The sequence below is a fragment of the Triplophysa dalaica genome, chromosome 9 (assembly GCF_015846415.1).
Source record: "Triplophysa dalaica isolate WHDGS20190420 chromosome 9, ASM1584641v1, whole genome shotgun sequence".
In the NCBI taxonomy this organism is placed as follows: domain Eukaryota; kingdom Metazoa; phylum Chordata; class Actinopteri; order Cypriniformes; family Nemacheilidae; genus Triplophysa; species Triplophysa dalaica.
The window spans coordinates 8569965-8587206 of NC_079550.1; the positions used below are offsets into that span (position 1 = coordinate 8569965).

At 37.7% G+C, this 17242-nt stretch overlaps 1 protein-coding gene across 1 annotated transcript in view; it reads right to left on the reverse strand.

Moving 5' to 3' along the window:
• The window catches only part of scn4ba (sodium channel, voltage-gated, type IV, beta a), a 30458-nt gene extending 17575 nt beyond the window's left edge, over nt 1-12883 (reverse strand). The window contains exon 1 of the mRNA XM_056756680.1: nt 12357-12883. Coding sequence (XP_056612658.1) covers nt 12357-12450 — 94 coding nt within the window. The 5' untranslated portion in view covers nt 12451-12883. The remainder of the gene's footprint in view (nt 1-12356) is intronic.
• Nucleotides 12884-17242: the final 4359 nt, after the last annotated feature.

Consider the following 17242-nt stretch of genomic DNA (forward strand, 5'->3'; position numbering starts at 1 on the left):
CAGCTACAAAAAGCCCTCAGTTAAGCCATTTCAAGAACTTTTTAAGCAACGATGGAGGCAGAGGTAGAGGAGGAGGAGGAACATTTCTAGATGCTCTCCATAATATAGTTGTACAGAACAGACCAGATCGGCCCAGGTTTGTGGTGGTATGGGATAATGTCAGTTTCCATCGGGCTGCTCTGGTCCAGGCCTGGTTCACCAACCACAATCAATTTGAAGTGGTATACTTTCCCCCTTACTCGCCATTTTTAAACCCTATAGAGGAATTCTTTTCGGCTTGGAGGTGGCGTGTATATGACCGCCAACCACATGCCGCATGCCTCTTCTGCAGGCAATGGAACGGGCCTGCTGCAACATTCAGGTGACAGCAATCCATGAATGGTTTCGACATGCAAGGGGATATTTTCCCCGGTGCCTAGCACGAGAAGACATTGCTTGCGATGTCGATGAGATCCTTTGGCCAGACCCCAACAGACGGCGGTATTCATGAGCCCACGTATGCACAATTGCCATGATTTTCTGTGTTTACAGTGTAGTGTTTTTTCTATTTTTATTTTTTTGCTTTATCTGAATTCATGTTACTGCAATGTTCAATGTTTTGTAGGCCTATTTCCTTTTTTGGTTGTTTGAAATGTGCCTCCTGAAAATATGCCTTCTGAATAAACACTGAAAATCAAAGACCACAGTGTTTTATATAAACTAGACTAGTGTGTTCCCCCTGATCTGAAAGTGTATGCATATGATGCAAGTATTAGGCAGATCAACACTTAACCTTCTGGAGTCCCCTGGGACCGAATGTTCCTCTCACTAGAGAACATGTTTGAGTGTTTTGGTAGACACAGCGAATTTAGTGTATAGTGTATTAAAAATAGCGTATTTTGTATTTTTTAAACAAGTGTTGGAGTTTAGTTTAAACTGTGTGATTTTGAACATGAAATTAACAGTTTTGCGAATTATGTGATTTAGGTGTGTTGCTGTGTTAAGAGTTTAGAAAAATTGTTAGGTGAACTGAAAAAGATGATCAATCGTAAAAAAAACTGCAACGTTACATAATGTTGAGTGTTATGCAAGCAGGTAAAAGCATTAAAATAGCTTCAATGCACAGTTGTTTAGGACCAAAAGCAATAGCCAGATGCATACATGTAAACGTATTATTGATTTCCTTTTTCTGCTCTTATTATTGGTTATTTTAGAACACAGATTTGGCAAATACAATATGGCAGACCGAATATTTAACCGTCTATTAAACAGAGCAGAAGAGAGGAATCCAGTTTTATTGTTCTTCACCACTATAATGGTAAACAATGAGGGATGTAACAGCCCAGTGATTTTGGTAATTTATCTAAACACAGCATATCACACCAGAGCACACCAGAGCCCTTCATGGTCTCCACTGTCTGATAGAAAAATAAAAACGTTGGAAGAATAGTGTGAAAAGTAAACACTAAAATTGTCTGGGATGTTGATGAGCAAATGAGCACTCTCTGTGTCTCTGTGTCTCTGTGTGTGTGTTTGTTGTTGCTTCTTCAGATCTGTTCCATAAAAAATACTGTATTATTTTTATGCTTTTGCTCTACACTGAATAAACAAATGAATAAATCTTTCTTTCCTATTACTATTTTAACATTTTCTATTAAAAACAAGATAAATCAAAGTGATTAATAAATAGAAAGGTAGAAGTTCCCTCGTAGCCATAATCTTTACCTTCACACATTCAAACACAAAAATTACAATACCTACTTTTTTCATGAAATATTGCGTGTTATACTATATATTTTTTTTTGTAAATAGTTGATCAAGATGGGTCTTTTAAAATTTGTGTGCCCATTCATTAAAATCTTAAAATGCACAAACTCATCCCCTTTAACTGTCAGTCTGCTGCCACTTACATTTCATAATGCTTCAGAAAAAATGTATACATCCAATCAAATCGCAGAGAAGGACGAAAGCCTAGCTGACTATTTTTATCATTAGAAAACCCATATCACTCGGTAAGGTGTCAAAATATGTAAATAAAAACTATATCAACACCCGATTGACCGGCACTTTAACCTCAGATTGAATACGAGCATCTGTTACACTCAGTGCTGCCTCACACATCCTTAAAAGTGAAGCTGCGGGCTATTTGATCGTCCCCTGCTGGCTGTTTTCTGTTCTTTTAGTCAGTATTAATCACGTTGATGTATGTCCAAGTGTTTGTGTATCGAATAAATTTTATTTTAGTTAGTTATAAGATGTTACAGAAAGGTGTATGGTAACCTTTCATTCAGTCATGAGGGAATATGGACGGCATTGATGGCGCTCTGCACTTAGTGCTCACTTCTGTGCAGACTCTTTCTCAACTGACGGTTCCTTCTGCGCATCCCTAGGCTCCACACTAACGTGTTTGCATAACATGCACATCACACCAAAGCAAAACATTCAGAAATGTGGATCAGCTTGTGTCCACAGGTAGAAATTTATCTCCTACTTAGAAAACAACAAAGCTATAGAGACAAGACTGAAAATAATCTCTTGTGCTTTTACAGTACCATGTACTTAAACTCAAATGACTCTCTGAGAAAAATAACAAGTTCAGCATTATTTATTAATTTGTTTATTTTTATACGCATTAATATATCTTGCAAAATCTCATTTAGGCTGAATATTTATTTGAAAATGCATATTATATGTTGAAGCTTTAATAGAGAGCTTGACTTGAAGTTTACTTATATATTTTATTTGGTCATTTTTTGGGCTTGGCAGCAATCTGTAAAATGTTTAATGAAGATAAATATGAATGTTGGAATGAATTGTCTATTTAAAAGGGTTGACAACCTGTGTGTACAGTATGAGAATGATTTAGTGCACGTAATTTACAAGCTGTTTTAATTAAACTGTAACCCCATTGCGGTCTCTCCATCCCATTTCATCATTTCCTTTGCCATTGTGTTTGGATTAATCCCTCAAGTGAATTATTAAATCCTACAATCTTTAATTATGTCACTGCAGAATTATATTCTTATTTTAAGAATACATCAATGTAATACCTCTCTCTTTCTCTCACTCTCTCTTTCTCTCACTCTCTCTCTCTCTCTCTCTCTCTCTCTTTATATATATATATATATCTGTTTTGTTGAACAGTAAATTGCCGTCAGTCCATGTTGTTTATTGCTTTCGTCCACAGGCAGTTGGCCACAGCTTTCCCCGGGGTGCTATTTCATTTATAAAGACACTCTGTATCTATTCATTTGACCCTTTGCAGGGGTGTGACATGCCTCTTTGTTTTTCATGATGGCATTATCAGCACCAAAGAAAGAGTTCATGGTCTCCACTGTCAGATAGAAAATAAAAAGGGTTGGAAGAATAGTGTGTGAAGTAAACACTAAAATTGTCTGGGATGATGATGAGCAAATCTACTGTATGTGCTGTATGTGTGCATGTGTGTGTGTGTGTTTGTCTGTGTTGTTGCTTCTTCAGATCTGTCCCTTAAACAAAACTGTCCAAACTACTGTATTATTTTCATGTTTTTGTCTCTACAATGAATAAACAAATGAATGAATGAAACTTTCTTTCCTATTAATATTTTAACATTTTCTATTAAAAAAACAAGATATTGATATAAATAGTTGATCAATGTGGGTCTTTCAAAATGTGTGTGCCCTCCTGATCTTTCATTAAAACCTGAAAATGACCATCCATCTAAAATGACGTATGTGTCAGGGTTTAGGTGAGGTGCACAGATAGAGGACCCAAACACAGACAGCGGGTAAGGGGTTTTAACACAGGCTTCAATAATAAAGTAAAAAAGGACAAAACAAAAACCCACGAGGGAGTAAAACAAGAACATGGATATAACAAGACTGAAATGACATATGACATAACTACAAAAGACTAAACTACACTGACAAGACATGAACTCACCACAAGCAACGAGTGACAATGAACCAGCACAAGACAAGAGATACAAGGTCAATATATAAGGAGATAAGTGCAAGGCATGAACTAATTAACAACCAATGATGAGATGAAAGGGCGGGAACTGAGACGAGACCTGGACCATGTGGAATGCCAACTATGACAAAAATGCCTCTATCCACATAAAACATGAGGTTCTGTCATGATCCTGCCACTAGATCAAGAGAAACATGAGAAGATGGGACAGAATTATGAAAGTGTGTTAGATGGCTTGTGCGGAGCATCCGTTAACTCCTCCCCTTCAACTGTCAGTCTGCTGCCAGTTCCATTTCTAAATGCAACGGCTGTTTTTATACATCCAATCAAATCGCAGAGAAAGATGAAGCCAAACCCACTTTTCTTCTCATTAGAAATTCCATATCACTCGGAAATGTGTCAAAATACGGAAATAAAAACTATAGCAACATCCGGTTCACGGGGACTTTAACCTCAGATTGAGTACGAGCATCCGTCACACTTAGTGCTCACTTCTGTGCAGTCTCTTTCTCTACTGACGGTTCTTTCTGCGCATGCCCCGGCTCCAAACTAACGTGTTTGCGTAACATGTCAGCGCCCATCGTCTGACGTTCTATGCTCATTCTATTACAATGGAAGGAAGTGGTGTAACGCCGTCCATCTATTTTACAGTCAACGGTCACACTGCACTTTAAGCACATGCAGGGCTTCATGCAGTGCTTTAGGGTTACTCTGGATTGTTAATGTGGGATTATCTGGATTTTTTTCTCATTCATCTATTTCAGTGTTTTCCATTTTGCTTCCGACAGAATGTGTTTGGGTGGCAACAGAGGGAAGAGAGAGACCTAGTTGCTCTGACAGCAGAACAGATGTTCCAAAACCCAACATGTCCTACACCGTCCTTTTGAGACAGTCAAGGTTAATTATACACACTCATGTGCTTCTACATACAGTTGGATAAGAGACACTATCTTTTAATGTAAATATGCATGGAGAGATATCCAAAGCACATCAATACAGATACTTTCATATACAGATACACATTCTACACCGTAATGGAGCTGTAGCTCATTATTATGTTTATTATTTTTATAGCAACTGCACAACAACGTCCTGCAGTGCATTTTGTTTAGAGGTAAACATCAGTTATATGTTTTAAGTAAACATTCATTATGACTTCTATGTATTGCTCTTGTATATTGCAGTACGCAGTCTGTTGTAAAAGTCTTTATATTGATTTTTTTACAGCTGTGTCGCCTGTATTTTGAATTTCGCAGTGCATGGCATTGTGTTTTAAAATTACCAGTTTGTTAATTTTTTGTGTCACTTTTACAACATATATTTTTCACCCTATACTTAAATAGTTTCATTTTATACAAAATGTTTCATGAGACACAAATGCATTTAGCATTCTTCAACCATTTCCTGTTTTTATTCAAGGCATCTTATAAAAGATATATTTGTTTCTCAGGCAACCCACGAGTTTCCATGAGTTGCCATCACTTCAGAAGAATAAATGAATGTCAGTTAATAATTTATCTTCTCAATCCTCCATTTTCCTTCTTGCTGACAGGACTGTTTCAGGATGAGTTCACTTTTACCTCCAGGCGAGGTCAGCTTGTGGGGAACTCTGTGATTTGCCCTTTTTCAGCACTGCTCAGCACTTCTCATCAGATGCTGTATTTCTGTCTTTCTGCTTTTACAGCATGAATTCAATAATCTTATTTTGCATATGCATATGTAACAGGGTTGCAAAAACTCTTAAAAATTAGTTGAAAGTAAAAGCTCATAATATTAAAGGAAAAGTTCATGCAAAAAAGATACAATTTTGTAATAATTTATTCACACTTGAGTAGTGCTAAATCTGTATAAATTTATTTGTTCTGAATTACAAAGAGCAAGATATTTGAAAGAATAATTGTAATCAAACAGTTCTTGGACCCCTTTGACCACCATAGTAGGGAATTTTGTTTTATAAATACCTTTGTTCTGTTGAGCACAAAAGAAGATACTTTGAAGAATGTAGGACATCAAAAAGTCCTGGGGCACTTTTGACTACCATTGTCATTTTTCCTACTATGATAGTCAATGGTGCCCAAGAACTGTTTGGTTACAAGCATTCTTCCAATTATCTTTCTTTGTGTTCATCTGAACTAGTTCTTTCAGCTCCTAAGATTGAGCTGTTTTTGTGTAAAAAGGTCATTGTTTTTGAGAGTTTCAGGTCATAGTTTCTACCCTATTTCAGTGATATCTTCTCACAATACATTTCTTGTTTTTCTTTCATTTTGTTCCTATTATAGCCCACATCCATCTTTTAAGCTCCTATCTGTACCTCCATGCACTACATCTCCTTGTACCTCCTAATTCCCTCTGAGAGGCTCGGTCATAGCAGTCTACAGGAAAGGAGGGCGGGGCTATTGCTTACATTAATGCATCAGCCCTTTTCTTACTTATACTGACTGCATTGCAGTGGGGAAGACGCTCCTCTGATCATGTTCACCACAAGCCACTTTGTCAAGTGGTTTTCCGTATTTATTTATGGATGACTGGCAGGCAGATGGTGCGGATTGTTTCAAGAGTTTTATGGATGAGGTGGTTAGGTTGTGTCCAAACTAAAACGTTTGTCACTCCGGTTCTGAGTGCCTTATTCCTATTCTGTAAAGTTCTGTATTTACCTAAAGTTTGGTTCTTTATACCTGCAAAGTCTATTATATTATGTTTATTATAACATTGTTGATACTGCAAGTCACTCATATGTTGAGAATTGAATGTGTCTTTCACATCCAAATGTTTGTAGTGTGAACAAAGCCCCAGTCACGTAGGCTCAGATTAGCAAAGTTTGTAATCGTATTAAACAAAAAATAAAAACTTTCACAGAAAGAGTTATATGATCTACAGTCTAGAATCTGTAGAACAATATAAAACATTAGGCTTTATGAGATTACAAGTCAAATACTTGAAGGGAAATTACATTATTCTTTCATAGATCTGATTCACATAATAACTTCCCCTTAAACCAACGCCCACCCTTCCATTCAGTTACACTCTCGAGAAGAAAACTAATTAAAGAAAACAATCCCCCTCTCTCCCATATTTCTGCCCTTCCTAAGTATCTCTAGTCTCTTTCTCTTATTCAGGCCATCAATTTACAGGCAGCAAACATATCTCATTATCTCCAGCACTGACAAGTCAATCCCTTGACTATAAGTATTGGAATGTTAGGAAGTGAACGCCGAAAAATGTAGCACAACTGCTACACCACGAAGATCTTGCTAAATGGGTCAAAGTTTAATTATGACTTGAAAAAGCTAGCAGAAATAGAACAATACAATTTCAGTGGTTTTGAGAATACTGCAGTATATGTTGTATGGGCATCCTTTTTGAAGTGGTATCCAATACATGCAGGCACTTGATTGAATTTCATTACAATGATAAACTTGATTTTTAATGTTATGTTACATATTAAATTCATAATGGAATATAGTGAGATCAGAAAATACAGACAGAGAAGATAGATAGACACAGACAGAGAGAGCGAATAGTGATGTAAAACAACTCCATCTCTGTAACAGAACACTATGTTCAGAAATAGCCTGTGACATCAGCATATTTGAAATAAACTTTAGCGCAAAAAGCTCTTAATGTTCTGTCACGACACTATTCACTTGTGATTTAAACTGTGTGACTTTCTTTCTTTTACGAAACATAATGGCAACCACAGCTTGAATGGTATACTTTTTTATTTTTGAATACATTTTTAAAGGGCCACAATCCCAGAAAATGCCCCTTTAAATGTTTATCTACAAGAAAATTAGTCGCCAGCGTGTGTTCAGAAACACCCTGTAATTATACAAATCCCTCTATTCTTCTTTTTGTAGTCTCTTTTAAACCACAACAATGACACAAAACAGGCTGTTGGTGATCCCATAACAATATGATGTCACATTGATTTACGCCTGCCTATGACCGCTCACAGACTCCGCCTTGTGAGCGCCTAGTTCCACCATATAGCAGCTTTACAAAGAGTGAGATAAAATGACTGCAAAGAAGAACAACTTTAGAAAAGAAAAACTGAAAAAAAACTTGTGAAAGTAGCTAAGCAGCAGGAAAGGCTAAATGAACACTAAGAAATAAATATTGAAATGAAACAGTAATAATGCTCAATAGACTTTCTTTTTCTGAAATGTTTGAAAAAATAAATATTACAATTTATGAACTCTTTTATAACATTGAATTTATGGAGAACATTATTTAGAGAATTATTTAGCAGTATGACACCAATGTAGTAAATGGTGACAGAATTCTAAATTTTAAGTGAACTGTCCTTTCAAAAATGTGGCCTGTTCTCAGGGCCGGACTGGGAAACAAATTCAGGCCGGGATATCCTACACTCATCCAGGCCACAAACCACCAATCTATTTTTTTAAATGTAGAATGCTTTGTAATCATCACACAATGGGCCATCAATGCTTAATTAAACTGACAGTGCATTGTTTATGAGCAAAATAAATACAGTTTGGCTTAAAAAGGTCCAAGAAAACACATTTAATCATGTGGCTAAACCACAAAAGCATGTTTAAATGATTTATACTGCAACTATATCTCAAACAGAAAATTCATTCGATCTTTTAGGTTTTTATAATAAAACCACAAAAACACATTATATTCTTTAATTGTATGTGTGAAGAGAAGCAATTGAATCGTGCTGTCAAAAATCTTTACTGCATTGCTTTATGACTGTTTTCCTTTTAACTGCTATTGACGTTAGAAATAGGAATGTCCCTTTTTTGACGGTCCCTAAATTTACAAATATTGAATATCCAACGTCAAGCAAACCATATGTCAGTCTTTTGCTGACAAATGTCAAGAGCACGTTATTTTACACGAAAGTAAGTCAATATTGATGTGTGAGCACGAACCTCTCCGCACGCAAGCGGATTTGTCTTGCTCTTGCACTAAAGTGGAAGCGTGCCCTTTGATGCCCTGGGCATAAGTAGCACTCATCCAGTTTTGAGCGAGAGCAAAAGGAATCCGTGTGCGAGCGACGTAAATTTGCGGTTCAATAGCAGGCAGCAGGCTAAATCAGTCGACAGGCCACCGGGAATCGTCCTGGTTCTCCCGATGGACACTCCGGGCCTGCCTGTACTGTAGCAAAATCCTATCATTCAGTGGAGTATCAGAGTATCATATGGAGGATGATTTCAGATGTGCGGTCTTATGTCCTTACCACCATGAGGTGACGGTAGAAGAGATACCACAAGTCTTCCTCACATGCTCCTTATGCTATGACATTACACACATATGTGCTCTTGGACTATTTATAGTGGCCTATTCTTACCCACTCCTCTATTTGACCACAGATTGCACAAGAGACAGACTGTGTCCTCTATATGTGTTTAATGAGTTAAGTAATGTGTAATATGTAGAGCATGTAGTGTTCATTTGGTTGTAATACAATGCTAAATTCTTGTTAAGGGCAGAGCCATTTTTGACACCAGGATTACACAGTAGAAAACAGAAATTTATCTGTTATAATTTAATGATATTCATACATAATGTAAAAAATAAACTTTTAGCACATTTGCTTTTTTAAAATGCTAGTCTCCCTCTTCTGTGAAAATTCCTCTTTTTTTAAATTAGCAACACAAACATACTGTATTTGTATGAACTGGAAAGGCAGGTATAGCTCGACCAATGTTAACCAACATAAACCCTCATGGGACCTCATGGTGTAATCATCCATGACATCAAAGTCAATCCTTTGTGACATCATTATCACCTACAACACTGAAACATAAAGCAGTATATCAAAAGTGCCAAAACCCATTTGGACCTATACAAAGGATATATATTAACACTCTGACTTCAAGCTTTGAAGAAGAAAACGAAGGAGGGAAAATGACCTAGTTTTATGTCCTCTACATTAGTAGGCAGCTTGAACGCCAATATAAGAAAACAGGTTTAACTGTCCAGAAGCTTCTGTATGATGATACAGAAAATTTGAGTCAATATATAGAAACAGTTATAACAGCTAACAAGGTTTTACTCGTCAATTATTAGTGATGATGCTGCAAAGACCAATAGGATTTTTAGGTCGATTAACAGTATCCTTGTACCAACTAAGCCCCTAATCTGTTCCTCTGAGGAGTTTTTTAGTTTCTTTATGGAAAAAATTAAAAGATTCATGAGTCTATCAGTTTAGTCCCCTGCTCTGCAATTTCTGAGATCTATCCACTAAGCTATCCTGATGCTGCATTTAACCAATTTCAATATCATAGGTATTGATTATATTTCCCAACAACTGTTCTTAATGGCTGTCTCTCTTCAATTAGTCCCCACATTTTAATTTAAACATTGTGAATACCTCCCTCTCTACGGGTATTGTTCCAAGGGCCCACAAGATTCTCTGTGCCGCATTTGACACAGTGTGCCAAAATATATTTTGCTAAATAGGCTGGAAGGATGGCTTGGCATCGCTGGTATGGTGCTAAATTGATTTTAACCTCAATGATCGCTCTCAATTTGTTGTCCTGGGAAACAACAAATCTGAAATTGGTCGGGTGTGCCATGGTGTTCCTCAGGGATCTGTTTTGGGTCCTATTTTGTTTTGAGTCTATATGCTTCCTTTAGGGCGAATCATTTGGAAATATGTATTGGGGTATCACTTTTATGCTGATGATGCCCAAATCTACAGCAGCTCTTTATCTGACCTTGGTGCCATTTCCACAATTCTTCTGTGTGCAGGAAATAAAAACTCATAATTTTCTCAAATTAAATTGTTCTGTACTAACAGCTGTTCTTATCAGCCCACCAGTGGCTATTCACAAAAGTCACAATTTAAAATTGATTATGGATGATAGTGTTGTAGTTCCATCTGTTTAATCACAAAACCTTGGTGTGATTTTTAACACTTGACTCTCATACTAAGACTATTACAAAATCTGCACCTCCAGGATTGACTACTGTAATGCACTGTTTGTTGGTTTACCAGCTAAATCGATCAAACGGTAGCAGTACATTCAGAATTCAGCAGCACATGTACTTACACACTGCACATCGTCAGCACATCACTAGTGTGCTTCATAGTTTGCACTGGTGTTACTGTTCATTAGCGTATTGTTTTTAAAACACTCACACTAACATATAAAACTATGCATGAAACAGCCCCTTACAGCTTACATACATTCTTACGTCTCTGACCTAGTCTGCGTACATACACATTCTCGTTTCCTTCGGTCTGCTGACTCCTTTACTCTTCAGCAGCGTCCCTGTAGATTATACCTATGGGAGAAAGAGCCTTCGCTGCACTCAGGTTATGGAATGCTCATCCAGTCACGTTTAGAAATGCAACAATAGTAGTCAGTTTCAGGAAATTGTTAAAAACTCATAATTTAAACTAGTTTATGCTGACATTTATGAGTAGAAGTGTATTGTTTTGTTTTGTTATATATTTTTTATTGTATTGTTTTGTTATGATAGAACTTAGCTTTTTTATACTTCTTCAGCCTAAGTTTATTGTTTGTTTATGATTTTGTTTATATATTTCTTTATTTTTCTTTATATTTTCTATTACCTTATTTTATATTTTATTGTTTGTAGCGTTTTGGGTCTTAGAAAAGCGCATTATAAATAAAATGTATATTATTTCTTAATATTATTTCACTTTCAAGAAAAGGAGGGTGGGGGGTTCTGTCTTGACAGAAAAATGCCCACCTACTGAAAAAGAAGTAATGTTATTCAAAGGCAAAATTCAGCAAAGTGTTGATCTCAGCATAGCTGCTTTGCAGTGTGACCCGAGAGTCGCACAACCCAATACATCATAAAGATACTCGATGCACGCAACCGAGCGTTCTATAAACAGCAAACTGCAGATGAAGCAAAACACAGAATTTCAGCAAGACCTCATGACAGACTTATTTGTTTTGGTGTCTCAGGGGGTTAATTCGATATTTCAGTAAAGGGGGGTGAAAAAGTAAAAAATAAAGTTTACAAACCAGAATGTTATGAAATATTCATTCTTACAAGTGAACCGAATGTAAAACTTTACGATCCAGTCATTGGAAAACCCGTATTATGAGTCGTAAATTTGCATATTGGGCGGGACATGTTCCTCCTCAGAGACTATATAGGTTACGGCCCTGTTATTAACAGTCCTGTGCAGTCGACATCCATTACTCTGATTAGTCGTAGAAGTTAAAAGATTGAAGTCAAGGGGTTTGATACACGCAATCTTCCCTCTCAAATTTACCAAACCGTAACTTCACCGAAGACTGAGACCTTAAACAAAATGACCTGACACAGCAACAAGTAAATAACCCTGCTTGTTTGAACCCATCAGTTTGTGCAAGCAATGCAAAACTGCAGCATCTTAGCACCAATATAACTACGAAAGGGTAGAAGTAAACAATCAGAGCAAACAGTAGGAATTATTGAAGGACTCTTACCGATCAAAAGTGTGATTACCAGACCTGCATACAATGTATCGCCGGATCGTGCACACTTGTGCTGGAAGGATCTTCTACCTTGATGCAATTCCATGTCAGACTTTCTGTTCCCTTGACCGTCTGTTTTTGGATAAATGTGTTGGTGTCTTGGAGGGATTGGTACGAGGTGTTGTAGGGGTCACCCGGGACAGAATAAAATCAAGAGCGTTGGCAAGTCTTGCAATAGTGCCTCCTTGTCTTCTGAATCTCCTCCGCACGGTGTACGGGACCAGAGAGAACTGTAGAGGACCTGAGCACCTGATACGTCGTTGTTCCTGTGATCTGTAGCTCCCAGTTGCCGGCAGTGGCTTGCTGATAGTCACTCAGTGTGTGTGCATACGCAGGAAACGCTGCATTTATTTATAGGCAGCTGCAGAGGAGAGATCCACTTCAAGTCCCGCGAAGATGCTGTTGGTCTTACCCCTGATTAGGTGCCGCATGCTGGGATGAGTGGCCAGAGGAGGGGTGGAGAGGGTGGGTGGCGTGTGTGTCGGCAGCCGGCGCAGGAGAGAATGAACCACTGCAGAGGCACGGGACGAGCGAGAGGGAGAGAGAGAGAGAGAGAGAGATAGACCAAGAGGAGTAAGGGAGGGCATGAGTGTTTGTGAGGCGGGGATGGGAGTGTGTGTGTGTGTTGGGGGGGTTGTCTTTACGACTAATCACATCTGTGGAGATCATAAAACCTTCACGAGAGGTATGTACCCTTCAAGGGTCCTTTCGTATCACACATGTCTATAGACTGTAGACCATCTCTGTCTTTCTCTCTTTTGTAAAATGTCTTCATTCAGTTCTGTCCTAGACATTCTTCATTTACTGCCTTCTAAAATTTAGCTGCACTGCTCAGGGAAAATATTAGAGGAAAATATTAGAGGAAAATATTAGAGGAAAATATTAGGGGAACAACGCAAAAATACCAACAAGAGTTTCAAAAATGTCCCAATTTTTCTGCGCAAATGAAGTGGAAGCCACTATAAACAATTTGTGACTTTGGACTTGTAAATAAAATGTTTTTACATTTTGAAGTAAATAATATTTTGAAATAAATAAACAAACAAATAATTATTTTGAAATAAATACATAAAATAATATAAAAAAAGAAAATCCTTTTTGATCGCCTTTGTCAATATGATTAGAAGAAGACTTAGATCTCTATTAAGATTCTTACACCTTCATGTATAGGGTAAGAAATTGAGATATTATTGAGATATCCTTAGTGATTTTCTGTCCTATGGGTGTCTACCTATTTCTTCTGTGTCTATCTGATTCTCTATTTGGAGCTGTGCCAAGCCCAAAGTAAACAGAAGTACATGAGTGGAGCTATCTCAGATTCCAACAACGCGAGACTGAATCAATGATTAAGCTTCCAGGAATTGACGCCGGATCGAACCCTACACAAAACTCCAAATATTCAAGATAAGTGAAGTAATTGACATTTGCTGAAGCCTGTGTGGTATCCCAGCAGAGCTCATTCAGAATATCAAATACATTATGTGCATAATTTATGATGCCGTTTTAAACTCTCCAATAATGCATCTGAACAATTTAGATTTCCTTGGTGGCCTTGGCTTTACGCTTGTAAAAATTTGATCGGTTAGTTTAATGGCTGTTGCTTACATCAGCCCAAAAATGATTAAAGGGGTGATATGACACGGCTAAAACAAATCGTTTGTTTTAGATGAAATGCATTATGTTTACACGATTAAAGGTTAAAAAACGCCGTATTTTCCACATACCGTGCATGTTTATAAGGCCTCGTACCATATTTGGAACATCAGGTTCCAAAAGAATTGTACTGACAGGTACGCCCACCTTTGGGTGGTCTTAGTCCAGTCATACCAAGGTCTGATGTCGATTTGTGGGGGTGTGGTTACACAAGGCGTTTCAGGCAGGTCTGGGTAAGCATTCATTTTTAGATAGAATGTTACATTTTTCTGACACTATAATTTTTGCAATTTTACGTGTCTAATACATAAAAAGACTTATTCCTGCCATATGACCCCTTTAATTTTCAGGCCTTAGATGTATTAAGACCCTAGTCTCGCTTAGCCAGATCACCATACTAAAAGTCTGGGAACCTTTAAAGCATTTTTGTGTCTTTTTTATTCAATCAAAAATTCTTTGTTTAGTCGATTGTGATGAATTCTTATTTCAACCAATGTAAACAGGACAGTTTACTTCTTCGATCAGACAGTTTTGTGCTGTTTTCTGACAACACTCACATCTCTCAGACATCCTGTAGAATTCAACCAATCAGATGACGGCTTGAAATCTGCTGAAGTGTTTCCAGTAAAGTGTGCCGTATGCATTAGACATTCAGCCAACAGTCTGTGGTCATTACGTCTGAGACTATTAAAACCATATTGTTGAGCACACGGTAAGCCTAATGATGTCACAAGCATTTCCAAAATGACTGGCTTGCTTTATGTAACTAGTTAGAATACAAAACTTAATTGTTCGTCATGCGCAGCAGATCAAATTTCTCCGACCTTGAAGTCCATATAAAAGCGAAATGCTTGTTGTAAGACACTGGTTATGTGAGCTGCAAAGCGAACCCGATTAAGCCGGAAAAGAGGTTTGACTCGAAACAGGCTAACTAGAAGAAAATTTGATATTTCTTGTCTCCCAAGTATCCCAACAAATCAATTGACCGCTGAATCAGGCACGAGTAACTGTAAGCTGAATATACAGGTAAGTGTTCCGGGACTCTTGCTGTCAGAGTTTTATAGACTTTGACAACTGTTCTTTCTGTTACGCAGTCTATGGAAACTTTGGTTGATCTATTGCAGTCTACCTGGTCTTCCTCATAACAGCTATGTCTTTTTCAAAATGTAGGTCTGACATGATAGCATAATGAATCAAGTGTCCTTGAAAGTAAACACTGTAAATGAGACATATTTAGGTATGTTTCGAGAACAAGGCGGAATGCAAATGCATTTGAAAAAAATGTATTTAGGGACTTTTTTGGTGAAGTATGATCCTATAGTTTCCAGCTACGTGCATCTATTTCTATCTGGTTGCCGAATGAATGGCTCTGTAAAGCTGATCGAGGAAAATTTCCAGATGAGCAGTCCCATTGCTCGATACGGAGGCATGAAGTGAGACCAAAGCGAGACAACATCTGTTTGTCAGACATCTGATCCAAGCAGAGACATACGCACAGACAAACATATGGCTGTCCCACTGACATGTCAGTGTAGGGCATTGTGATTTATAGGATAGCACTCAATATCAACCTCCTGTGGTAACACATCTAGACACTCACACTCAGGACAATGTGACCTTGGGATAGCATATCACAGCATGTGTGTGAGGGTGGGGTAGTGAAAGAGAGAAAGCAACCCCCATAATGCAATCTTCTGTATAGAACCAGTAAGAGAGAGAGACTGGACAAGTGAGACTCACAGAATGAATGGGAAAAGAGGAAGGATTTCAAACCAGATAGAGTTTGGCGACGGTTTTGGAAGGAAAGCACAACCAAAGATTCGGTTGAAGGACTAATTTGGTTCTTCAAAACCCTTGATTTGTGCACTCTTCGCTTGAAATTGATATTCGGGACGCCTGAAGCTGAATCATCGCATCTGACAAATGATATGCAAGGACCAGGAACAAGACTTTGAGTGCAAGAATGCCCATCAAACCGCTCTGCCAGTTAAACACCTGAGACGGCTGCAGGACGGCTCCTGGACTGCACCAGCGAGGGGAGCATGATGTTGCAAAACTTAGCCGGTGGGAGAAGAGCGGAAGGGAGGGGTGGAGGAGGGAAGGAGATGGGACGACGGTGAGATAGAGAGGGAGAGAGACTCTGCATTTCAAGTGCTCAACAGTGACCTTAGAATCTTCCTCTGCCTTCCTCTCTCCAAATCTCTCTCGCACACACTCTGGGAATTAGCGCGAACGCTGCGGTTCTTCAGATCTTCAGCATCCCAGGAACTACAAGACTGCGGAGAAGGATGCACACCTGCCTGATTTACATTTCTTGATGGTTTTAACTTTTTTAATTAGGAACGCACAGCGAAAGAAAGGCCTGAGAACGTGTAGGGCAGGGAGAGAATTTCACTTCAACTTTCAGTAATATTCAGTTTCAGTCGTGTATTTGTGTATATGAGAGAACACCGTTTTGCTCAAATGGGGGTAAGTAAACATCTCTTACCATGTTTGCGTTTGTACAGTATACATTTATACAGCACAGCTCACCACCAAAATGTGTTGTTGTAACCTTGAGGGTCTGTTACTATCTTAAATAACTTTGTGGTTGACCTTAATGCAGGACAGTTTCGTTGAGTGATGAACTATGGGAATGAAGTTTTTTTTTACTGAAAGTAAACTAGCTAAATAAGATATTAACACAAGACATAGCCCTATATAATGATTATAATAAGCATCATAGAAGATAGTGTAGCACATTTTTACACTTGCAAAGTGTAACAAGCTTTCTTTTGGAGAAATGTAACAATGACAAAGTTACATTAGTAAAATCATTGAGAAATTGATTCTGAGGGGATACAACTGCAAAAAGGTTAGCCAATGAGATAAAGGTGAACAATAGGTTACAAATATAACAATACGTGTTTACTGTGTAAATAAATAAATGATTGACCTTATATCAACTAGGCTTAAAAATGTCAACTTTAAATTATTAACATGTTAAGAGGAACTGTAAAATCTATCTTAAAAAAGAATTGTTTAATTGTTTTTAATATTTTTTTAGACAGTAAAATGCGTTGTTTTTTTAACTACGGCTGTGAAAGATATATGTCCGTCAACTGTTAAAACAAAACAAAACACCATACCTTACCTTACCTTACACAATACTATACTGTAAACTTAATGTTAAAGTTGAGAAAGTT